Source organism: Anser anser (genome assembly GCF_964211835.1).
Source record: "Anser anser genome assembly, chromosome: Z".
In the NCBI taxonomy this organism is placed as follows: domain Eukaryota; kingdom Metazoa; phylum Chordata; class Aves; order Anseriformes; family Anatidae; genus Anser; species Anser anser.
In genome coordinates this window covers 8,706,655-8,732,407 of record NC_139723.1, presented here as the reverse complement: position 1 = coordinate 8,732,407, position 25,753 = coordinate 8,706,655, and the positions used below count along the sequence as shown (strand labels likewise).

Below are 25,753 nucleotides of genomic sequence, written 5' to 3'. Positions count from 1 at the left end.
ACAGGCGTAACACGTTTGTATTTATTTAAACAGGAGGTAACCTTCAGTTAACTTTTAGTGATCAGTACTTACAATGGGTTAGAACAGGATAGATGGCAAGAGGCGACCGGCACCTTTGGTGACCTCTGAGCCCAGAGAGGGGTAAAGCTAACCTCGTAGGATGGGACAGGAAAGCCACCTCCACCCTCATTAATTACATTTCTAAACTACTGTTCAACCTCACTGTTGTTTCCTTTATTGTCCATTTATGGCTTGGTTGCACCCAACTGCTTCTCCTGTGGTCTTCAGCTCCTCTCCAGAATTAGCTTCTTTGAAGAATTAGCTCAGAGGTATCCCCAGTATCCTCCACAGCAAGATGTTGATGAAGCCTGAAACCTTCCAAAAACTTGCATTTTAAAGCATGGTTAACCTAATCAGCTCTGTTGTTAAGTTACAAATTGTTTTTGATACAAAAACATGAAATATCCCCTATGAGCATCAAGAAGGCATCAACGTTTTAATAGTCTCATAAAACTGTACCAACATTTTTACTGAAAACAATATAGACCTTGGACAGATTTTGTTTTGGTTCTGTTCTTGGTAAACAGTTGTGACAGTTATCAAACCTTGGTTCACTGAACCTTGGTACAAATCACATGCATCACAAGTACATAAATAGATCTTAATGACCCAATATCAAAAATACATACTATACAAGAACCGCAGGTATACTAAAGCAATCTGTTCATGAAAATTCACACAATACATTTATTGTCCCTGAAAATAAAGGTGGCTACCAAGAGGTGACAAAAGCAGTAGATGGAAGCAGAAAAAGTATTGCAGAATCCTTGTCTTACTTATTGCTACATGTAGATTACTGCAAAGGTAATCTGGCTTTTTATTAATCCTTGAAAGGTCAAATTGCATCAGGACTTCTGAACAGAGTAAAGGAAAAAAGTATCAGTATTTATAAAAATAGCATCCATTTAAGTTAGATAAATCCTTATAAATACAAGAATGAAATCAGTTTTCTATAAAAAGGAATTCAGAAGCATATGTTCCTGAAGCACCAGCATAATATCCTAGTAATTCAGGACTTCAACTACAAAGTCTTCATAAACATACCTGCAAAATTCTTCCTTGTGCTGATCATAGACAAGTGTCAAAAAGTGTGCACTTATATTTGCACTGACACATGAAGCTTGCAGTCAGCTACAGATCGCATATTTGAATCTCAAATGGCAAGAAAACAGTTTTGTGCCAGCTAAGTATACTTCAGTGTTTAGCTCATATGCACATGGAAAGCACATGCTTCAGACTGAGATTAGACCTAACCACAGCAATTTCTCTAATACTTATCTGAGGTTAAGAGGCAAGATAATATGGCTTAAAGTTACACTACACAAAGTAAACGCTACAATTGTGTAAAGAGGTGACAAAGACTGCCCTCTTCATCACCTGTATTAAGTGTAAAATTTCAGAACTTGAGGAAACATTGAAAACTACAATTCTTTTGTCATAAAGTAACCAGCAAGAGTTTGAGAGTTGGTGCTTTTTTTAAAAAAAAAGTTTGAGAATCCATTAACGAAAATCCATTAAAACAAAACCAGTCTCAAAAACTTTTATCATTTTTAGTGTTTGACGCATTACAACTTTGGTATTCAGAGCTAGCAAATCAGTATCTTGCCAGTAAGTGGCCTCATCAAAATAGATGTTCTATAAGGAAAAATACTAATTCCATTTTCAATGGTAAACTTGTAGGATCTGACATCCCACCATGGATCACAGGAATCAGAGCACTGTCCAATTCATTCAGATAGTACTGTGGAAGAAGTCGACCTCCGGATCCTGCCAAGTACTCAACCTAGAATGAGAACACATCTATTTTAACATTTTTTGTAATTAAGATGACACAAATGTGTAGTATTTTGGTAAAACAGTAGTTCACCTAGCATGAAGTGACAAAGTAACATTCAAACACTGGAAACTGGGTAGGTTTTCAAGTTAATCATGAACTACTAGGTTTGCCAGAGAAACATGCAACATTCTACCTAGGTTTACCAGGCCACAAATCCTTGGCAACCCAGACTGCTTCAGACTTCTGTCCAAGGATTATCTGATTTTATTCCAGGACCACAGTTACTAACAGATAAATTTCAAAATAGATTGCTGAAAATTAGAATTTAAGGAGTACATTTACAGCTTCCCTCAAAATAGATAAGGAAGTGTAACATAGAATAAGACCTTCAGATACAAAGTTTATTTCAATACTGGAGTTCTGCAGACTTTTGAGGGACATCCATACTGGACAGAACTAGGCAAACCTGTCCTTTTCTGATGTAGAAATATTGGAGCAAATATCTCTTACTGAACTGGGAGCTAATGCAGCAGAAAACTACATACTTAAAGAAAAGCATCAGAAAATTAACTCTGTAATTCTCTAAACTGACTCACCCTGGAGGCAAATGAGTGCCAGAGAGAGTCAGAACCAGAGAATAACTGATAGCTTATAGCAACCAGCTACTATGGAATGGGTCAAAACAGAAAATGAGACTATTCCTTTCATGAACCACTAGTCATTAAGTCAGCTTCTAAATGAAATTTCATCCTCAATCTGGATCTGGGGTAGGACAAAAAAACCAGAAACATTCAGAAAGAGATCCAAGGTCTTCACAGGAAAGATTTCAGTTGAAATGGAGTGTCTGCAATAAAAGTTGAAAGATTACCATATCTGAGTCAACAGAAACTCTTAGGCCTATCTTATTCATCCCATTATTTTTCAAGGTTTTAAGGTGTGGACAAAGAGCAGTACTGCAGGCAATCGCAATCTCTTTAGCAAACTGAAGAGGAACAGGACTGGTTAGTTCATGGTCCTTTAGAAAATAGTACACCTGAAATCATAGAAAGGATAAGGACAGACAACAGCCTGGTTATACGAGAGAAGTAAGAAAATGAGTTATTCAATATAATGCAGAATAAAGTGAGCTATAAATACCAATGCTTGTTTGCTGGCAAATTATTCTAACATTTCATGTTCAGACATAATACTTAAGTGACCATGGGAATATCTGGATTAGACATTCACAGTTAATTAGCAATGATAGTAGACTTTTATCCTCCTCTGAAAAGGAGTAAATTGTAAAGTATGTAAGCTTATCAAGGAATCATAGAGAACAGTTTGCAAATCAGTATGGCTATATACCAGGTAAGTTAGATTCTTTAATTGTAACATTTAATAGCCCTTTCTTTAACACTAAAATATTTTAAGTGGTAGTAAAAAGGCCCGAGTACAATGTAGTTTACTAACTTCAGTGCACTTCAGAACTTTTCCTTCTCTTTCAAAGTCTCTGCTGTGTGGTACTTTTTCACTCTGAGTTCCTTCCATTGATTTTCCATCTACTGGACTTAGAATTCTATGGAAGATAATAGCATTGTTAATAATTAAAAAAAATTATTTCATACAACTTTTTCCAATCTACAAAATAATGTTTAGTTATCCTTAAAGGCTTTTTAAACAGCTCTATAACAAAATGTAATACAGAATTTGCATCACATCAATATGGAAGCTACAAAAAAAAGTATCCTAAATAGGGAACAAACAACACTTACTCGATAAAAGCCTCATCATATGGGTTTAAGAAACTATAAACCATCTTAGGTAAGGCACCTTTTTAATTGGTCAATGAAACCACAGAAAAAGGCATACTAAGTCAAGCCCAGGTCCTGAGAAATAACTCGGTTAACACAAAGCAAGTTTTTGAGTTAGCAGTGTACAATTAAAGTTTGAAGATGCATAAACAACCGTTCAAAACACATTAAGTAAGGATGTCTTGCATCTTACTTTGTTTTACTGAATGCTGGCATTCCAAGCAGTGAGTGGCAAAGAGCAGTACTGTGCGCTCGCAAGCCACCTCACCTCCCCCAAACGTGAAGAGATTAACTGCATCCTTAAATTGATAACTGATTTGATAGAGGACTTCCACAGGTTCACACACACACTTCTTGTACATCGAAAACGGTATTAATTTTGGTGAACACAAGCTAAACTGTTCTGCTAGTGACATCTACAGGCTAGCAGGTAGTTTACTGTCCTATTCCGTTACAGCTTTTAGTAGAACACTTTCTTTGAATAAAAATACCTTAGATTTATTTCAAGAAATAAAAGGTGGATATTTTCAAGCAGGGAACAAGAGAATTCTGTAAGATGCTTTGTTTTGCTAATACATTTACCCTTTGTTTGTTTTTTCTTCGTTTTCTACCCAGCAAATATCTACATATTCCTTTAGGCCTTCTGCATCCACTTTGCCACAAGTTATATTAAAGTCCTCCTTGTTTCTTAATGCCTGGCGTAGGCTTTCCATCGTTTCTGGTGTTATTTGTACCATTAGTCCATCTAGAAGAAAATCAGTTAAGATTATCATTTATCTACAGAAAAAGTAGCAAAGCTTTAAAGTAGAGTCTTAGCTTAACTTCTAATGAGACCAGCCCTCTCCCTCAGCTCCCTAATAAACAGACATCAAGTCCTAATTTGGACACTATACCCAACAACAGCATTAAATGCTACATGACAGAAGTAGTAATTAAAGCTTTTCTAGTCAACAGAGCAAAGACCAGTGGACTAATCTTACAAGTATCTGGCATCTATGTGTCAATACATGCATTTCATCAGTACATCAATGAAAATAGTTCTAGATACAGCCAGCCATAAAGGAAATTCAAGTATTGGCTAACATGAAGAGAGATAAAACTTAATATGTAATAAAACCAACAGATGAACTAGCGTGTATTTTTATAGTGCATGACTTGTTTGTAAGAGGTTTTCTACAAGTTAGAAGTCCTGAAAAAGTTTTGCTTACTGTGGAATAAAGACCTTGCACAAAACTGCCTTTTTTTTCCCCTCTCCTCTTCCCCCCCCCCCCCCAGATCCTCTGGAAACAAAAAACAACAACAACAACAACACAAAAACAAAAAACACATGTAGGACAAAATTCCTACCTTCAACTATACTGGATTTAGCTAGAAATCCTGAAGATGTCTTTAAGGCTCCGTTAAACACTACAAAACTTGCACCTGTAACTAGAAAAAGTAGAAAGAAAGTAAATATGACTACATATCTCTGAAGTTTGTCATTACCAACATTTAATGTACAGTGTTGTTTTTTTTAAGAGGGCAAACAAAAAAAGGTATCACTAGCAATCGCTTAGTCAAAGTCTAGTACAAAACACTGGACCTTGGCAAAAAACTTTTGTTAAGCTACATTATGAGTGCATACAGTGTTCTTGTAAGATACTGGCAGATGGGTAAGAGGCAAGCTGGCAAAGCTCAATATACAAAGAGGAGACAGTTAATGGAACAGTGTTGTGCTGTGTTTTTTTTCTTTTTTAAAACATACAACATATATGTCACGTAAGTTTTAAATTTAACTTAACTTATTAACTGAAAATATTCCTGAAGCTTAGATCATTTTCAGTGGTACTAAAAACAACTCAAAGAAAAGATGACATGAATTTCCATACTACAAACTTTTGCATATATTTGTTAGTTTGGGATCAGTCAACCCAAATACAGCACTTCAAACAAAAGCACACTAAATAGATACGCTTAATGAAGCACAGAACAGTATTTCTAATTCACGCCAGAGATGGCAAGAGTAAAGCCTTACCAACCTGGAATTCCCCTGCAACTAATGACTCTTGAGAAGCACAAATAATCAGCCTGGATACACTGCTATGCAATGCAAATGTATTGTTTGCAAAACCTCAAAGGTACCTCTACATTCTTCACTACACATGGTTTCATCAGTTTGCTAGGTGCTGTATAAGAGTGATTCACTCATACTGTACTTCCGTACACTCTTTTACTCAGACAGGCTGTTTAGTCTGTAAACATATTGCACAATTCACACACATTAAATTTGGATTTTGAAAGATGTAAAAAAATTTATTATGCCTAAAAATGCAAGCTATAATAAAAAAATCTAAAAACAAGCCGAAAAAAGTATGAATCTTCACTTAATAGATCATTTCTAAAAGGTAACTAACAGCTGAAACCAAATAGCAATATTTTATTTTGCATTTACTCTGCTACTTGAATGCCTGAACTTTTTGTCTAAATCAGCTACTGGGAATACATACTTTCCTTGCAGCATGAGTCAGTGAACTTACATTTTATTCGCACCATGAAATTCTTCACTCAGAGGGTGGTGAGGGACTGGCACAGGCTGCCCAGAGAAGCTGTGGATGCCCCATCCCTGGGGGTACCCAAGGCCAGGCTAGATGGGGCTTTGAGCAACCCGATCTGGTGGGAGGTGTCCCTGCCCAGGGCAGGGGGGTTGGAAGCAGATGATCTGTAAGGTCCCTTCCAACTCATTCTATGGTTCTGTGATTTCTGCTCTGTTCCTCACAAGCCACGTTAGACAGCTTACCTTTCCTAGGATGTTCAGTAGCGCTGTTTGCTTGTGTATGATAGTGGCCATGCTTATTCTGCACACACACTAAATGAGAATCTGCTTCGGTATTGAAACTGGCTCCAATACTAATTACATGGTCATTAGAAGAATTTACCACCTTCATCATCTGTCAATATAAAGTTTGTCATTAAAGTGACAAATCTCTTTTTGCAGTACTTGTTTTCAATACAAGACATTAGAAAAATCCAGGTCTCGAAACAAATCCCAAGGATTATTCACTTAATTTCAGAAAAGCTGAACAACTTAATTTGCCATGATTAGTTCGAGGAAAACTAAACATGATTAAAAATACTACTTCAGTTGAGAGTGATGTCTGACTACCGATAACACAGAGTATCAGAGTTGTAGGGATTTTATTGGTTATGAGGTGACACATTAAGCATCATGCAGTTTACTACTCTTTTTTGTTGTTGCTAAAGGTCAGTTAAACAAACTGTAATAAAAACTACACTGACAAAATATTTTTTTTTAATTGTATTGTATTTTGAAGTTTTAAACAAAACAGCACCTTCAGAAAATATGTAGGAGATTCTCCTTGGAAACACGTGCTAAAAGACTTTACAGAAACTGTTGATCTTTCACATTTAGCAGGCTACCCTAAGCCTCAATTTTTCACTCATCATCCATCTTCTAACACATCCATGAAGACAGAAATGTGCATTCTGACAATTTCATGCCCTCTCCCCAGACATCACATGCTTATACCATTTTAAAGTTCAAAGAGTCTACCACACAGCAAACTAGAGAGCTGCAATCAGTTGGAGAAATCACTTGCAGAACTGCCTGGAAACTGATTTGAGAATAAAAGCATTACTTCCTCCAAGAATCACTTCTTCCCTCCTGCCTTTTCTTTTTTTAAGTAAAAAAATAAAAGACCTCACATAAAAGATGTAACTGGTATTATACAAAAATGAAGATTAAAGCGGTTTGGATTACTTCTACTCACCTCATTATACTTCCTTAGGGGTATTTTAATACAGCTTCTACCCATTTCCACATGAACAAATAGGTTGTCTATGGTATGCAAAGTATATTGATAGTTTCTAAGATCCTGTAACAGACAAAGATTTTACGTTAGCAGACAGTTTAAGTAGAATTTCCTTACATTTGAGAGTAAATCTCATCAAGACAAAGTATTTTACATCCAGCCCCAAGAGCGATGGTTTTCAGGAAGGGTTTGGGTAACGCTGTCATGGAGTCAGGAGTTGGACTCAATGCTCATGGGTCCCTTCCAACTCGGGATATTCATGATTCTATGATTTCTTGAGCACTTGAAGTACTTGCTGCTCGAGTACTGCACTGTTTAGGGAGGGTGGACTAGATGACCTTCAGAGGTCCCTTCCAACCTTGGCCATTCTGCGATTGTTTATCATACGTTCCTCTGACAGCCACTTCTGCAAAATTCCCCTATTCTGTTTTATTATGGAAATGTGATGTTAGATGTAAAATGGTTTCATTTGCCTTTACTTGCTCAGCTGAAGTAAGATTAGAGAAGGCTCTTGTCAGCAGCTGAGCCAGGAAATCAGTAACTTCCTCAATCAGCTCACCTGTAGCAAGAAGAGTGTTTATGAGCAGATCTCACTGCACTGCAAGTTTCAGTTGAACTGACATTGTTTAGCAGCAGTAAGGATATGCCTCACAGACTCCCTTTGCCTTCATCATTTACCATCACCTCAGTCACTTGTGTGGTACTAGATTTTATGATCTTTAACGGTTGAGCTTGCACTGCCTGTAGTTAAAAATCTAATGAGAATGTTTTGCAGTCATCTTACCATGACTCAAACTCCTGCTATATCAAAAGAAGTAACCCTGCCAAGAAGCACATATTCTCAGTATTTTGAGCTGATGCCACTGAACAGATGCCACCAAACACAGCTATAAAGAAAAATCAGAACAACTGTAATCCAACTGAAAGTAGATTCTATAGAAGCCCTCCCTGTCACCAGTGCAACATTAAGACTCCTTTAAGTCCAAAAGTGTAATTCCACAGCAGGATAAAAAAAGGAATGGGTATACCACATCAGATACTAAGACAAATCCGGTTCATATCCCCTGCGTGACAGCGACAGAGAGTAAACACTGATCAGCTTATGCTATTCCTTATGTGCCTGTCTGTCTTTCCCAAGCTACTCTTCCAGACCTTAACAATCTGTGGCCTTAGCACTTGAGTAACACAAAGGCTGTGGCTTAAGCCAATTAAGTGAATCTCCATTGTACTCTTCTCCCTTCTGCCCTGAAATTCTTCCTCTGCCCCCACGGTGGTACTGGTCCATCGCCAATCAGGCAGGGAGCAGCCTCATGGAATTGAAACTTAAGATTCCTCCATCGAGGGAAAAAAAAAAAAAGAATCACTATTTTCATATGGCTTAATTCCTGAGATTGATTCTTTATGTAACGACATGGAAATCAATGATAGCAAAAACAGAAGAGAGCCAAAGACTGCCACTGCATCTAAGCTGTAATGGTTTCTAGACTAGAGAGGATTTAGCAATCACCTGGGTGTATGCAATTCTGTCTGTGACCTTTTCGGTAATTTTGCTTACAGCCTTAAGGATAAGTTCTATGTACGTGTTAGAAGAGGAAGTTACCAGTCAGAAATACAGGCTTACTAGAAGTTTACATCAAACTATTTGGGTAACAAAGGAAAAACTCTTGACTTAAGTGAGTCAAGTCTTTCATGTAAGACAGTCAGACTGGTTAACCATAACGAAGTTAATTTTGTGTGTCAATGTAATTAATGTTACTTAGAATACAGAATCTGCCTGTCAATTTTGCTTTTTCAAATTTAATGAGATGTCAGATTTAAGACTAGAGTTCTTGTGCCAGAGCAGTCCTTGTAAAAGAAAAATGTAACTGAACAGAGATTACTACCAGCTTTACTGTAAATTTCAACATTTTTCTCAGTTAAAGCTATTTCTTACTACCAGAGACTGTGCTAACAAAAGTATGACGTGAAAGATTATACCAGGTTTAACTGATGAAGTTTTGGTAGCAGTGGGGCTGCAGGGCTGCTCTGCGCGCAGAGCCCAGCAGCTGCCCCATGTCAGAGCAGAGCCAGCTCCAGCCAGCGCCAAAAGGGACCTGCTGCTGGCCAGGGCATGGCCATGAGCAATGCTGGTTGGGCCTCTGGGAGAGCAGACTGAAGAAAGGGGTAACAACAGCAGCTGGGAGAGAGGAGCAAGAAACAGAGAACCAGCCCTGCAGACACCAAGGTCAGTGAAGAAGGGGAAGGAGGTGCTCCAGGTCCCAGAGCAGAAGATGCCCTGTGGCGAGCGAGAACCACATCAGAGCAGATCTCCACACTGCAGCCCATGAAGAACACCACGTCACAGCAGATGGATGTGGCCTGAAGGAAGCTGCAGCTGATGGAGAACCCACACAGGAGCAGGCTGCTGGCATGAACTGTGGCCCGTGGAGAATAGCTCACACTGGAGCAGTCTGTTCCTGAAGGACTGCACCCTGTGGTAAACACCCACGTTGGAGCAGTTGGCAAAGGACTGTATCTCGTGGTATGGACTCCACAATGGAGCAGAGGAAGAGAGTGAGGAGGAACGAGCAGCAGAGGTGAACTGTTATGAGCTGACTGCAACTCCATATCCCATCCCTCTGTGCCACTCTGGTGTGGAGAAAGTAAAAGAACTGGGAATGAAGTTGAGCCTGGGAAGAAACGGGGGTGGGGTGGGTGAAGAAAGGTGGGTTTAGTTTGTTTTTATTTCAGTTCTTTCTTTGTTATCTATTGGCAACAAGTTTAATCTTCCCCAAGTCAAGCCTGTTTTGAATGGGATGGTAGTATGTGAGCAATTTCCCTGTCCTTAGTTCAATCCACAAAGATTTTTCATCATATTTTCTCCCTGTATCTTGAAGAGGAGGGAGAGAGAAAGCATCTTGGTGGGCACCTGTCAGCCAGGCAAGATCAACCCACCACAAAGATTCAGCTTCTTTAACTGACATCTAAATTGTCTTTGGTAAGGAATTTCCAAGTTAGCTCTGAAAAACAAAAATGTTAGCTCTTTAACTTTGTCAAAAGTAATTCAGCTTTAAAGAATCTGAGTTCTGAGGATATTTATATAAAATAGATTACAACAAGAAGGGAAGAGAACAATTACTCACAACAAGTAGATTCATTACTGTGTGTCCTATTTCTCCAAAGAGTGGCTTTCGGTGTCTGAAACTTACTAGAGGAGTTGGATATGCTGGAGTGGAAGAAATAAAAAAGGTCATGTTTACTTACCAACAACTGTAAAACTCACTAATACAAGTATTTATTTTCAGCTATAGCCTATGTTTCTTAACTTCATTATCCAAACTGCCAAGTGAACTAGAGCCACTGCGTTTCTCCCTCACTCTCCCTCACTTCAGCCCACTGCATGGTTTCCTCGCTCACAGTTAAATCATACTGCAATGTCTGTATGTCTCCCCCAGCAGCAGAAGTCTTCTGAGAGACCTGATGCTGTTCACATGCTTTATCAGCTACGCTTCTTGGAACAGGTGGGCTTGAAGGAAACATCCTGTGTTCAGTCTTTGGGTCATCAGTCATAAGAGGAGATGCAAGGCTCAATAGTTGCTTGAATATGAATACCATGCAGGTAACATCTGCTTCTAATATGAAGTACCACTTAATATTGGTAGGCAACGAACAAAGTGAATGAAGAGGTTCATACAAGGTAACAAGGTTTTAAGTGCTTTGCGGTTCTATGGTTGGAATAGAAAATGTGCAGATGGAAACCAAGGGAAAGCAAGGAGATGCAGGAGACCACAGACCACAACATAAAGTAATCTGAAAACAAAGCAAATTGCATTGCAAAGTCAGGATTGTGAGATCAAAGAAGGTGCATGGTTGATACAAAAATGACAGTAAATTTGTCAAGAAAGAACAACAGCAAAGAAGCTACCACCCTTGCCAACACCCAGGCAGAAAGTAGAACTCCACTACTGACTTGAATGCATGAATAACTGAGTGATGCACATTTATAGGCTTAAAATCTCTAAAATGACAGGCTTATTTATTAAAAACCATCCAAGTTGGGAAAAGTTTATATATTTTTGAAATCCATTCCACTCAAGTGACAGCTCCATGCTGCAACTTATCTAAACTGTCTCCAGGTAAGGAACAGTATGACAGGAAACAAAGCAGCACCTATACCTCTACATTAGTCTCTGTGTTATTCAAAAAGTACACACAAGCAACTCTAGAAGGCATTTAGGACACTATCTGCCTTCAGGTCCTGTGCAAGCTGGGTTTATCTCTTCAAGGCAATGACAACTTGTGAAAGTATTTTCTTCCAGTGAGCCTGGAGCAGTGTCAAAGCTACATTTTTCGAGGGGAATTTTACATCTATATGGTTATTTGAAGTGTTAAAACTTACCCCCATATTCTGCTCCCAATCTCAACATCAAACGGATTGGAAAAACTTTTGCCCAGGGTATTTCCATCTTATGGATTAGAATGCCACAAAGAAAAGGGTTATCTGGTAGAATTAAATCATCAAGTTTCTGAAAAGTTGGTGAAACAAACAGGAATCCTCCATGATCTTTGTTATTGAGAAAGTTTTCAGTAAACGTAATGTTTTCCATGTTTCTTATAAATCTTCCTGTTGAAAAAGGGACAGAGAATCTTTATACATCTTAAAAAGTAACACGCTATTGCCAAGAAAAGTAGTACCTACTCTAATGTCATTGCTCTACCACAGACTTGTAAACCATAAGGTATATATCTCAAATCTTGCTGAAAATTTGAGACATCTAAACCCATAGACTAAGTGCTCTATAGTCATATTTATTAACTAGACAAAAACTACTTTTTTCCAAATACAAAAAACTTTGAAGTGTACAGTGTTCTGGTACACATTGATTGATGAACTTCAATTAACAGACCTCATATTTACACACATACGAGTATTGTACTTCTACAAATGAAGTTCAGATACCCTAAGCCATAGGCTCAAGGACTTATACCCAGAATCTCTAAGACCATATGAAGAACAATAACAAACAAGCAAACCAGATGTTTACAATTGAGAAACTTAAATCCTTTCCCTCCCATTTTTTTGTTTAGAGAACCCAAAGCTAACACTGCAAGGTTTTTTCAACTGAATCAGACACCTACAAAAACTGCAATAAAAATTACATAAACCTCCAACTTTAAAGACAAGTAAGAAGATATTATAATATAAAGTTAGATCGTCATAGTTACTTACATACCTTTCACTGCATCCTTATAGATGTTAATAAATAATTTGAGTATCTCATTAGGAAAAGTCTCCTCATCTGGCAAACACTGCAACAGAATGATAATTTCTGCCTGACCCAAACCATGTAGTCCATTTGTTGAGAAGTACCAGCATTTTTCTGAAGAATCTTTAATCAAAGATAGATACCACAGTAATAAAGATACTGCTTTATACAATCAGAAGAGGAAATACAGATTTAATGTAAAATGAAATGTGCAGTACTTACAAGATATTAACTTGACATTCACAAGCAAGTTTGCATTTAGGATAAATGTTAATGGATTGGGACCTCCTTCCGCAAGAAGCAAGGTGACCTGTTGGTGAGACGGATGTTCTTCCACTAGAGGATCTAAATAAACATCTGATTTAGTTCAATGTCAGCCAAATATTTAAAATAAGAACTACAGATCATAGCATATGAAAGACTGTCCTATCTTCCCATGTTAAATGGGTGGTAATTATTCTCAAACTTAGAACAGCTGTGGATCAACCAGCTATTCTTTTCAACACCTTATCCTAAGATTCAAAGGCCATACAAAAATAAAGCAGTAACTTCTAACGAAGGTGTTAACTAGGGCTGCCACTCATTTGTTGATTACTGATAAATTGTGTATGCTGTCTTGTCAATCCGTATACTGGTACTGTCAATTACAAACAATGAGAACTGTCACTACTATAACGCCTTTAAGCGATGAAGTGCTATTTTCATAACATTCTGACATTTTAATAGCTCATGTTCAATTAACAAACAATCCAGTGTGCACAGATGAGAGTTAAAGTAGTATTAAAACGTAAGTTACATACATAAATAGTAATATTTAGAAATCTTGCATCTGGTGATACAATACAACTTATCTGAATTTTACCTTTTCCTTTTCCACCCACTGCAAGCAAAAGTGGTGGGAGTTTGTCACCATCAGGAACAAGGCTGATTTCTCTAGAGACACAGTTCTCAACACCACAAAGTGCTCTGTAACTTGAAGGACTAACAGGCATATCACTTTTAGTCCGATCAACTAAACTGGAACTAGTTTTCTCATCTTCTGTAGCAGAACTCTCTTTACTTCCTGGAGTTACGGATCTATAAATATGTGCCATCTCACTCTGGCCGCGAACAGGCTGCTGCACATCCTGTTCTGAAGGAACAGAAGGACATAGTCCCTCCATTCTTGTAATAACATCTATTTCTTCTTTTGGTTTTGAATTTACATCAGTTAGTATGTCATCTTCCTCTGGGTTTGCAGCCTATGAGGAAAAAAAAAAAAAAGAAGATCTACACTCTAGTCTCACAACAAACTCTAAGTTCTATACTAGCAGTCTAGAAGCAAAAACCACAATGGGAAAGAAATCTCTCAAAAATTATAGGAAATGCCACCAAATCTCTTGCATTTTTTCCCCCCATTGTTAGAAGTCACATTAGTCCCTATCTTAGGTGAAGATGTGTTACTAATTTGTTTCGTAACAAAAAAATCCCACCAGTGTTGTAAATCAGTTGTATTAGCATAGTTAGATCTCACACATCAACAGTAAGTATCCCTTAAGCAATCTGTTCTGTATTAGTGTTTCCTCACTCATGCCTACTGAACATTGTAATCTGTCCTCATTTTGATCACTTCAGTATTACAATCAGCTGTTAGTAGAACACAGAGAAAAAACAGGAGTCTAGCATTGTACAGTCTGACACACTTCTAGTTTGGTGTCAAACCTATGCTGCTCCCTCAGTGAAGTGGATACGGCAAACTAAGAGCACAGTCACGTTATGATATGAACTGTCATCAGAAAACAAACCAGGAGGTGATCTATCACCTTTGAAGTATGCTAAGTTATCACACTACAAATCCATGTAGACTTGCATCCTATTTCAACAGGAAAGAACACATTTTAACAAGAAAAAAACTAACTCCTCTATGCTTGTCCTGTAATAACAGTTCTCCTGGTATGCCCTCAGCTTCCATCAAATCCCCTGCTTATAGAATGCGTGTGCTAGAAGGAGTGGGGGAGAGACACCAACCCCTAAACCCTCCAACTCCACAAACGCGCACAAAAATATAAGAGCTATGATTAAAATGGCCTCTAATAGACTTCTTCCCCACAAATTCACTTGCTGGTGTTGTGTATCACTTTGTACTTTCAGCCTTCATAGCATCTTTTGACAGCATGTTCAGGATTACATGCTCTCTGGTAAAGTACATCCTGAGCTTTAGAGTTGCATTATGGAGGGTTTGTGTCACCTTTGAAAGCTGCACACAGGAACCACCAACTATTTGTTTCCTTTGTCCATGCCACGTTTAATTTTAGACGTTTCTCATCTTTTTGAAGTGAAAATGCCCTCCTCTTTCCCCAAAATGGAACACAGGATATATCTTTTGATCACAAAGTTGGGTTGAACAAGAGCTGCTAGGTATATTCAAGTTCTGAGAGCAATATGGATGCCCTTATTGTCATAATGATTTTCTACTTCTGTTCCTCTGTTCCCACCTACTTACTTCCCTTTTTAACAATTACTTCAGCATTTTCTTCAGATTGATCACTGACCATAAACCGGTCTTTTCCACCCAGTGAGACAGTAATAAGTGTAACATTAATAAGCCCCAAATCACACACTCCTAAGCTTGCTCTTCATGGCATACGACATAATTTAACATCCAATTCACTAATACCTGGAATATATTTGCCTTCACTGTTTGAACAGTTTTACCCTTTTTATCCTCTGCAAGTACAACAAATAGCACTGAGTCCAGGACACAGAACAATTAGACTCAGTTCTTCATCCCTTTATCACTTACGGTAGCTGTTCGGTTTATGATTTGGAAGGGGGCCTTTTTATTTCTAACTGATGCCTACCTTCTTTCAAGAGCTCTTGATGAGCTTTTCTAGACATACATGTTCATGAACAGTATCAGCATTATCTCTACCAGTGCACATTTCCTCTAACAGAAGTGTGAGGCACGATCATCCCCATCAAAAACCTTAGCACTTCTTCACTGTCACTCTGAACAGCTCCTCAGGCTCAAAGTCTCTGAGGAAGCCAGATTCACCTGCAACTTAGTGGAATCCTTGCTCAAATGAAATCACATTTACTGCTATCCCTGCCTCATGAAATAAGGCTGATTTACATACTATACACCCTGCAACTGTTGAGATTCTCCATACACTCAATAATGATCTGATCTGGGTATTAGCTTTCGTAATTTATTTTTAAAACTCTTGAACACTGTTATAACTTGAGACCGTTCTGTGAGACTGTGCTTCGGAGATGTATTTTGTTTTAGAAACGTTCCAGCTCAGGAATCCCTCTAAACTTTTCCACAGCAAGCTTGTGTCACTCCTTCTGACTCTTCCTGTCAAGGGTGACTGGTTTAACACCCCAAACGTGACCTCTTAAAATCCCACCCTCCTCTCAGTTCAGCACTTGTCTGCATTAGAAGCACTTGTAGTAGGTATGCTCTACACCTGCACTCGACATAAGATTTGCTCAGGCTTATGAGCTGCAGCAGGTCTCAATGTGATTGCTCCTTGAACTGGACAGCTCATTAATAGCGGAGCACCAGGCAGAGCTTGAGGCTCTGGGAAGTCTACCATGGGAAAATGAGGAGGAATCACATCAGAGTTCAGGAAGCAACGTGATAAGGAATTTGAGCTTGACTATGATCAATCACTTTATCTAATAAATATGGTGCCTCATCCCTTTGCTATCTCTAATTCAAGGAAAAGCCCTAACAGCACCATTCCTCTGTTTACACAGTTCAGTGAAGCCTTATGCTGCCTCACTCCCCAGCTATTTATGTAATACGGACACGGGGTGATCAGGCCTCCTTTGTGACTGGCTCTGGGGGTCCCTGTGGCATGACTAATTGACAATGGCACAATTAAGTGCTAAGGGAAGAGGGACTGCACAACCTGAGCCAGTAACGACCTGAACTATAAAAAAAGTGAAAAAGACTTGAATCCTGGAAAACTGTCTAAAACACAATGGCCTCACAATCCTATAAATAGTGATCCCAAGCAAGAACCCTTGGAGCTCTCTGGGGACCTCAGCAGGCGGCACCCTCAATGTCCCCGAGCTGGGAGGATACCAGAAGAAGTACCTCTCAGGGCTGACTCCTCAAGGAACAAGCTTGTCTGCAGACAAACGCTGACGGGGGAGTATGGTGAGAAATTTACTTTAAGAGGGAGTCTTGGAAGTGTGGAACTGGATTTAGAAACTTCCCAGGACCCTGCAGTAAGTCTCGGGTGAACGTTGCCAGCCTTGAATCTTTAAGCTCCTGTTTCCACTGTAGAACCATTGATCATTGTGTCAATTGTCTAAAACTTAAATACTGATCAAGTGCTGTTAAAAAATCATGTAATCTAACTTGGTTATGTGCTATAAAAATATAATAAATCCTTAATTATTGCTACATAAGAGTTGCGTAAAATCTAATTCTGCAACAGCAGTATACTGATTTTGCTGCACCCTATGGTATAGTACTCTAGGACATTAATCAGCTTCTTGTACAGTTTAGTTTAACAAGCAAACTACAGATAACCACTGGAAAAAACTATAAGCACATTAATAATGACAGATTTTAGAGCTACGGCTGAGGACACCTTCATAAGAATAGTTAATCAAAGCCTGTACAGGAAAAGCTTGATTTGGAGTTTATTCAGCTATATCATTTTTAAAGTTCACATATGCCCCAATCAGTAGCAAGCAAAGTTATTTCAAGATAGAATTCATGCACCTACACACACTTCTCAAATTCATACCATATGCATCTCTGGCAAGTCAGGGTTTACTGGACTTAGGTCCTGTGATGACCTCTTTGCTCCAGATGAAAGTTTTGTTGTATCTGCCACTTCTCCAGTTGGCAAAATACCATCTGCAAACCAAACTCTCCTCTGTTCTTTGGGGAACAGCCCTAGGATAGGTTGAGAAAACAACACTGACTTCATATTATTTTCACTGTCCTAACAACTGAAAGGGATACAAATTCAGCCCCTTCTCCCCCCAGTTATATAGACAGTCTGTTCACTGAAACCAAGCACAAGTAGACAGCTTGACTCCAGCCACTTTCTCCCATCAGGTGAGCACATGCAAAAGACATCTCATACTAGCAGAGGAAGATGTCATGCTATTGTTGCATGTATCAGTTCCTATATAAGGAAGACTACTTCCTCAGTCGTCCCATCATCCCTCTGTAGTTTGGTGAGAGTGAAATGCATATTACAACTAGAAGATGAAATACTCTAAAAAAAATTAGAGTATCATGTTGCTAAAAAATTATTTTCACTGATGAAAAGTCAGATAATGGTGGGACAAAGACTCTGTTTAGTCACTAATCATTGCTCCCTAACTCTTCCCTTAAAAAGGGGGGGGGGGGGGACTTTGTTTACTGTAAAACTGGCAGTTGCAACACAAGCCAGAAATATCCTCAACTATATTAAAACGATGACAGTAATATCTGTACTGAAAAAGAAGTTACTGTATAAGCACATAGACAGTGAAAAGAACACACATCCACATTTCATAAATAGAGAAGTAAGACACACTTGGTCAAGCTCATACATGGAGTCTGAACTAGGAGCTGTAAGATTCCTCTAAATCCCAATTCACAGAATTTGTTTGAGTCTCAGAAGGAATATCAGTATACCAAGCATGTATCCATGATACAGTAAACAACTCTTTCCAAGCAGAACTTGAAAAAAGTGTTAGTTAAATTATACTATATTTAGCATACCTTCAATGCCAGGTTGTTTAAGCACTGAAATAGGTGACAATGCAGAGGATGAGGGAGTGTTAGCACTACCAGGTATCTGGGCTTCCTGCAAAGGTGCAGCAGAACACTCAGAGGAGACACTGGAGTTAGGAAGAGGACCAGTTGGACTCATCATCCTTTCAAATGCATGTGCTAAAAAAAAAAACAAACAAAAAAACAAACAACAACCAAACAAGAAGTGGTTAGTTTTTACAATTTTACAATTGAATAAATTTACTTTGAGGTATAATACTGATTTATTTTTTTTGCCAAAACAGTGGACAATTTAGTTAGTTTTGAGAAGTGAATTCTCAAGCTATTGTACAGAAGAAAATCTGAACTGCTTGATTTTCAACCTCCCCATTTGCCTAATTCACTCCCAACATATAAAGAGACCTTCTCAAACAGCTTGTTATTGCTTCAGTGACTACAATGAACCATATAATCCCTGTACCTCAGTACAGATGTATCACATTTATGAAGCCAAATTCCATTCAGGTGGTACATTTAAAAAAAAAGTCTGGTATGCTTTCAACTTGTTATTTAAATATTATTAATAAGGATCTCAGTTTCGTCCAGCTATTTCCATAAAGCATCCACGCTTCGCTTTCAGTTAAGAAAAAGTTAACCTATGATAAAATTAAAGTAATACTGTTAAGGTGACTTCTAAGAAGATCGGGACAAAAAGCTACATGTTATTTGCCCATTTTATGTGAGAACTAGCAGGGGTATGGCCTTTCAACAAGTATAAAGCTCCTGTGGCGATCGGGGGAAGGTAGGGCAGAAATCTCTTTTCCTGGACTCCTGCCACAGATGACCCCAACTGAAGCAGGGAAGCTTCTCAAAAACCACAAAGATAAAGAGATACTAGTTGTAAATATTCTCCTTTAATGATTACCGCAATTACTAAAAAAAAAAAAGAAAAAAAAACCTCTTTACCTTTATTAATATCATCGTAACAGCCAGTACAGACTCTTGCTTCCTTCTCCATGTACTGTAGTTTGCACTTTCGTTTGCAACAAGCACCACAAAAAACCTGAACAAGAAAGAGACTAAATTAAGCATTATGAGCAAAGCCCCACTATTTCCTGAGCTCAGTTCCTATTATTACTTGTTTTACTTAAACAGATGGAATAACACAAAGCATGCATAAAGCATTTTAGCACATGCATGTCATAACATGTTTCTGTGCTTAGAGAAGGGAAAGTACTAGAATAGGTAGGTTTTCATTAGGAAGCTCAAAGCTCCACAGTTTGGTTCAGGCTGCAAAGTCTGCTTTTGATCAGGAGTTCCTACCCTACTTCCAAAAACTGCACCACAGTCTGTCCATAGTGGAAACTGAAAAAGGCTACATCCCATTGCTCTTCTGAAATACTCATCAATGAATGCTGTGCCATAGAACTGCTCTGCAGCATTAACCAGGGTAACACCTTGCATATTGCACATCATCATTCTACTTTAACCAAAACGTACACCCGTCACTTCCTCAGGGGATCCTCATGTTCCGCAGAACCTTCTAACAGTGAAGATGGCCAAGTCATGCTAAGGAGTTGGATCAAAGCTCCACCCCCTCCCAAAGCTCAAGTTTAGCATCACGATTTCAGGTCCAGCATCTGCTGGAACTCTGCAAAGAGTCTGAAATGCTGCTTTGCACATTTCCATCAACTGCTTTCTCCATGGAAAGCTGCTGAAAGTGCAGTAATCCTTAAAAATAAATGAAAGAATTACTTAATAAATAAAAAATTAAGGTACAATAATATTCCAAGGAACTCTTGGTCTTGTATAAGAACTTCCAGGTATCTCTTCTTAAAAGCTAAGATTGCATGATGTTTTCTGAAACATTTTATTATATCCCCAATAGACTACAGAACACTTGTCTTCCTTAGTATTATGGAACAGTTTAGTCTCAAATGGGAAATAAGGAGAGAACAGACTGTATTAGTAGCTTATTTCAGGGATACAGCTGGAACAGAGGAACAGAGAGATTCAGACATAGAAAGTGTCATCCCAGTATACTTTCTGATCCAGGTATGAAAAAGAGCAGCACATAAAGCTTGTTCCTGTGGATAGATCAAATTACATATAGCCAGGTGCCCATAGACTGACTACAAATTTTACTTTATTTTATTTTTAGGACCATACCCGGAAGCATCTGGCATATAATTGCATAGTGACAAGAAAGCTCTTCCAAGAAATACGTATTCAAGCCTAGGTCATGCAAGCCATCTCCGATGGAAGATATCTATGACGCTATCTCAAAATCTTCAGAAAAAAAGGACTCAGGTATTGTTTGAAACCATATCAGCAGAGATTCGTTCCCAGACCATTCTTCTTGCAGCACTGACACCTGCACTACAACAAACCTAGGAGAATCCAAGCTACATCTTCTACCTCTCAGACAACCACCCGAACCAAGGCTCAGCACTTCCCAAACAACTTACTAGTAATGCTGGCTCTGGAATTACGTTAGCTAAGGAGTCTCCACTACTCTGCCAGACAGAATTATGTTAGTTGCCTTCTTGTTGCTAGCTCCCTTCAGCAAAGCACTTAAAGATCATGCTTTCAAAGAACAGCTTACACTCTCACACTTCAACAGGATATATATGTATGTATATCCTGTCTATTTTTAAGCATAGATTTGGGGCTGGGAGGGGTGGTAACTTTTTAGTCTGGACCATGACATGAGATTGTACAATCCATTCAAGAATTACATTTCTAGTTTTTCTGCAAGTTCCCACAAATACCTGGTGCTTTTCCTGCTTTTACCTGATGTTCTGCCTATGGGAGCTTGCAAGTTTTCAAGAAGTCCTACTATTTTTAGCTATATACAGACTCTAGAATTAATATTAGCCTTTACAAAAAATAGTTTTTCAAACCTTGGTCTGACAGAAGCCTTCTAAGCCTTATCACTGTTAAGTGGAGGCAACACTAAGTTTCCTGCTATTCCTAATTATCTCCAGGAAAGCAAAGTGGATTAAGGGGGGAAAAAAAACAGCAGCGACAGAGGAAAAAAATGGTTATTATAAGTTAACTCTTCAAGGAGGAAAAGCCACTGCAAACACCGTTACACTTGATCAGTGCAAGATAACCCCAAAAAAGAAACCATTCCAGTTGCTTCTGCATTAATGTCACAGGTAATTTATCTCAACTGAAAACACATGCTCAGTAAAGAAGTTAAGAATGTAACTGGAAAGGATTAATTGCTAATCAGCTGCAATCAACCTTAAGGCTTCAAATGCTGAGCAGTGCAACCTTTGCGATTGCCATCCTCCTCTTACACTTGGTGCCACTGGCACCATCAGAGGAATTGACTCAATCCTCCTGCACAGGAGACAAGAGGTGGAGAACTAAGGGACAGGTAGTTCAGCAGGGCAAAAGTGGTGAAAATGAAGCCGCTGAGCAAAGAAATTGATTCTGGTTGCACTAGGAAGAAAAAATGTACCACAGCAATAAGCAAACAACTAAATAAAGGTGAGAAGTTGTTTGGCCTCACATATGCCACCGAAAGACAGCAGGGATAACTGCCTCAAGCTCCCCTTCAGCACAGAAGCCAGAATTACCAAGTTCTGCCTTTTTCATTAATAAAGCTGTAGGACCATATGAAAAATATACAATTCTCTTCTAGGAGAGGCCAGAGAGGACAACTATGCACTTCTACCAGCTTCTTCTTAAGTCGAAGTGGAAGAAAACACAGCAACCCACAATGGACCCACGAGGAAGGTAAACTTTGCCTTTAAAGACAAGCGACAAAACAGTAAGCTATTGCACACTCAGAAAAGCTATGACAAAGCTGCATAGCACACCATTATATGTAACAGTTATGAGCCTTCACCCATTCTCCCAATGCACATACATTGTGAAGCTCCCTTTAATTATGCTGTTCTTATGCCAAGACATCCTCCGTTAACGCACAGGATTAGCAACACTAGCAGCTGTTAGCTGTGAACAACAGTGTGTACTGAAGGGTCCTCCTTCTCCAGAGGACGTGCAAGGAATCTCATGGCAAGCGTAAACAGCCAAATGACTGAAATGAAGCCTACTCTGAAGAACTGTATTTTAAAGTGTTACATAACTTCAGTAGGGTATACTGCCAGCTGCTTAAGTTCAATGACTCTTAGCTTGTCATGATGAAACCTTCATTTTCTTGGCATCAAACTGCTCATCTACCCTTTACTGTACATTTACTGCAAGTAAATGGGGACTATGGTTTGAATACACAGCACCAAAAGCGGCGTTCTGGGCAAAAAATAAAAAAAAAATAGCAAGCCTCTCTGAGTGTCTTTTAAAACTGAGGATGCAAGAAGTTAATAAATACTAGCCTTTGCAATACTTCCTCACCCATAAAGCCTGCAGAGGAACACTGAAAAACCAGTTCATTAGTACTATTAATATTTCAATTTATGCACAAGTACATAAGCCACGGTAGCTCACAAGGAAATTTATTTTTGATTAAAAATAAGTTTTGACGTTATTTACTCCCTACAGAGTACCATTCTCTCAGCAGAAGTAGCACACTTCTCCCTGCTCCCCTGCCCTCCCTGACAACTCCCTTGGAAATTTACACATACGTTTAAGCACAGAGGACAGACTTAGACTATAAATCCTTTGCATGGCTATTGCTGTCACAGGTCCTCAAAGGACATGATCCTTCCTGAGCCATGGATATTGTGAGCCATGGATTCACTTACTTGAATTCCGATGACCATCATCATCACCTCCATTTTTAAAGCTTAAATACTTAAGAACTGGGCAAAAAAAAAGATTCATTGTAGTAATCACTATGCAGTGCACATTGTCCCATCTTCCTTAAGAAGAACAGTCTAGCCAGTAATGGAAGATAAAATAGTAACTTTTTACTTACAACCCCATTATTAAAAAGTCTTTTAATAGACTTAGAAAGACTTAATATCAGTATTTCCCAACAATCTGTATCTCTGAATAAAAATTAAAACAGTCAAATAAAGAAAAACACTTAGAGCCCAGAAGAATTCTGTCCACATTCTTCACCTTTCATATTCTGGTTATCCCTAAATCAAAGTAAATTTACTTACAATGCCAAAGAACCCCCTCATCAATAACTTACTTTTCCACATGCACGACAGTGGTGTCGTCTTTTTGTAAAGGTGAACTTCACTTGACAGTTCATGCAGTTGGGTGCCTCTGAATCAGGGACCCACAACGGCTGTTTCTGTGAAAGAGCTGCAGGTGTTTTAACTGGTTCTGCACTTTCAGATGTTTGACTTCCTCCCGTTTCAGTGCTACTTTCCCCAGCAGGTTCAGAATTTTTATCAAATTTAATGCTGGTGCTTGAGAGGGGAACTTCTGGGGTAACAGAATTCACTTCCTGGTTTTCTCTCTCAGGTACTTCTGTTTCATTCAGTTGTCTCTGACCAGCAGCTCCTTGTGGAAGGCCAAACAACTGCTTTGGTCTTGCACCTTCACTGTGAAACTTTGAAACTAGTGCCTCGCTACCATTCTCAGTCACATCCTGAATATGAATCCCTTCTGTTGGAGATTCCAATTTATTGGCAGTAAGAGATACTTCAAGATTACTATTAATGCTAGTTATATCTTCCAGTTTTGTCTGTGTATGTTCTTCAGCAACCTCTGTAAAATCTAGGTTCTCATTTGTTAAATGCATTTGTTCTGCATCAGCTTCCATCAAGTTACTGTCATTGTCTAAAGTCAAATTAGACTGATGACTTTGTCCATACAAGAATTCATCAAGCTCGGCATCACTTATTAGAGTATCACTTTTGATAATGCCCTCCTCAAGAGAGAAGTCAGCCACAACTTGGCCAATACTTTCATTGTAATAAGAGTCTATACCAACACCATATGGCTCAGCTTCATATTCCTGAAAAGCAGAAACAACAGCTTTGATTTGCTCAGAATCACTGTCATCAATTGCATTCTCAGTATCACATCTCTCTCCACCTGCACTCTTTTCCACAACAGTTTGGTTGATTTTAGGTAAATATTCTTCCTGTTCATGCAAGTCAGTCTCTTTCCAGGATTCACACGTAAAGACATCAGTTGTAGACTTCCCAGCATGAATAGTTAAACTGTCACTAATAACCTCCACCATTTCATTCTGAGGTAGAGGATTAACTTCTTCTGTTACAACTGATGAACCACGTTCAGATACAGACAGCGATGTCTGGACATCCTTGACTGATACACATGAAGGTGAAACACTGCTTAGTATTTCACTGCCAGCAAGTTCTTCACTATTTACATTCTCCTCTGTAATTTTCTCTTCTAAGGCTAATTTAGTCCCTGTTTGACATGTGGAGCCTGGTAAAACACAACTTCCAGGTAATGTTGCATGGGTTTTGTGCAACTGAGGTCTCTTTGGCAGATCCGAAGGCATGGATTCATCTTTACTCTGATCTTTTGAGCCTTCATCTTCTAGGGCATTTCCTCCATACATCTCTTTGCTCACTGCAGAGCATGCACTTTCATCTTCTGGTTCACAAGACAATTTCCCATATGCTGTCTCATCTTTGGGACTGTATACATTCGAACTCTGTGATGTTACAGAGACACATGCAGTATTAAGGCAAGCAGTTTGTTCTGGCTGATTAAACATCTCACTGCACTTTAAAGATTCTGTTCTCTGTGTATCACCACATGGTTCTGAGATCGTTGTTTTAGCAAAAACATCTGATTTTAAAGGTAATGGGCTACTTTCCTCTGTTTTAAGGTGTCCTGAATCTTGTAGCATTGAGTCCCCATCACACTGTTCTGTACTTGAAACACCACCGCTGCAACTTACTGATGACACACAAACAGGAATAGGTATGCAAGGTATGCCAAAGCCAATCAAACAGTCTTCACTGGGCTGGGAGTCATGTGGCTGCAACTTCTGATTATCTTCACTGGAACCTGCTGAATGAATCACGTTACCTGTGTCATTAACAAGATCACACACAGGTATACTACACCTTCCTGGGGTGGAAGCCTGAATTTCTTTTGAGGAACTGCTGTCCACAGTGGACAAAAGATCAGGCCCAGCAACACTCTTTTCATTTTGTGATGGGTAATTCAGAATCCCTTCATTTGGTCCAGTATGGCTGACTCGAGAGATTTCTTCTGATGCCATACAAGCATCCTCATGCAGTTTGGGTGTTGGATATGCATGTTGTAAGCCATCCAAGTCTGAAGAAAATGAATGTTGTTTAGAGTCATATGGATTTTGAGGTGTTCTGTAGAAGTCACATTCATCTATTTTAAACAAAAAGAGATCAAAAGCAAAGTTTGTAAGACTCATGGGTTTCTATAGTGCACAACCCCAAAATATCAACTATTCATTAATGCAAGCTTTTACTCATCGT

General features: G+C 38.8%; 1 protein-coding gene across 3 annotated transcripts in view; it reads right to left on the bottom strand.

Annotated features, from left to right (window-relative positions):
- Positions 1-7: 7 nt before the first annotated feature.
- Positions 8-25,753, bottom strand: part of ZFYVE16 (zinc finger FYVE-type containing 16) — a 35,007-nt gene continuing 9,261 nt past the window's right edge. For 2 of the 3 annotated variants that reach the window (XM_083816858.1, XM_083816857.1), the window contains 16 exons: positions 23,500-25,643; positions 19,356-19,452; positions 18,399-18,569; positions 17,428-17,603; positions 13,545-13,923; positions 12,905-13,027; positions 12,650-12,805; positions 11,815-12,039; positions 10,559-10,641; positions 7,395-7,499; positions 6,404-6,554; positions 4,975-5,055; positions 4,210-4,372; positions 3,287-3,392; positions 2,706-2,870; positions 8-1,843 (listed from right to left, as the gene is read on the bottom strand). In XM_083816858.1, the coding sequence (XP_083672984.1) occupies positions 1,682-1,843; positions 2,706-2,870; positions 3,287-3,392; positions 4,210-4,372; positions 4,975-5,055; positions 6,404-6,554; positions 7,395-7,499; positions 10,559-10,641; positions 11,815-12,039; positions 12,650-12,805; positions 12,905-13,027; positions 13,545-13,923; positions 17,428-17,603; positions 18,399-18,569; positions 19,356-19,452; positions 23,500-25,643 (4,487 nt within the window). In that variant the 3' untranslated portion in view covers positions 8-1,681. The remainder of the gene's footprint in view (positions 1,844-2,705; positions 2,871-3,286; positions 3,393-4,209; positions 4,373-4,974; positions 5,056-6,403; positions 6,555-7,394; positions 7,500-10,558; positions 10,642-11,814; positions 12,040-12,649; positions 12,806-12,904; positions 13,028-13,544; positions 13,924-17,427; positions 17,604-18,398; positions 18,570-19,355; positions 19,453-23,499; positions 25,644-25,753) is intronic. The other variant, XM_083816859.1, reaches the window with a different exon arrangement.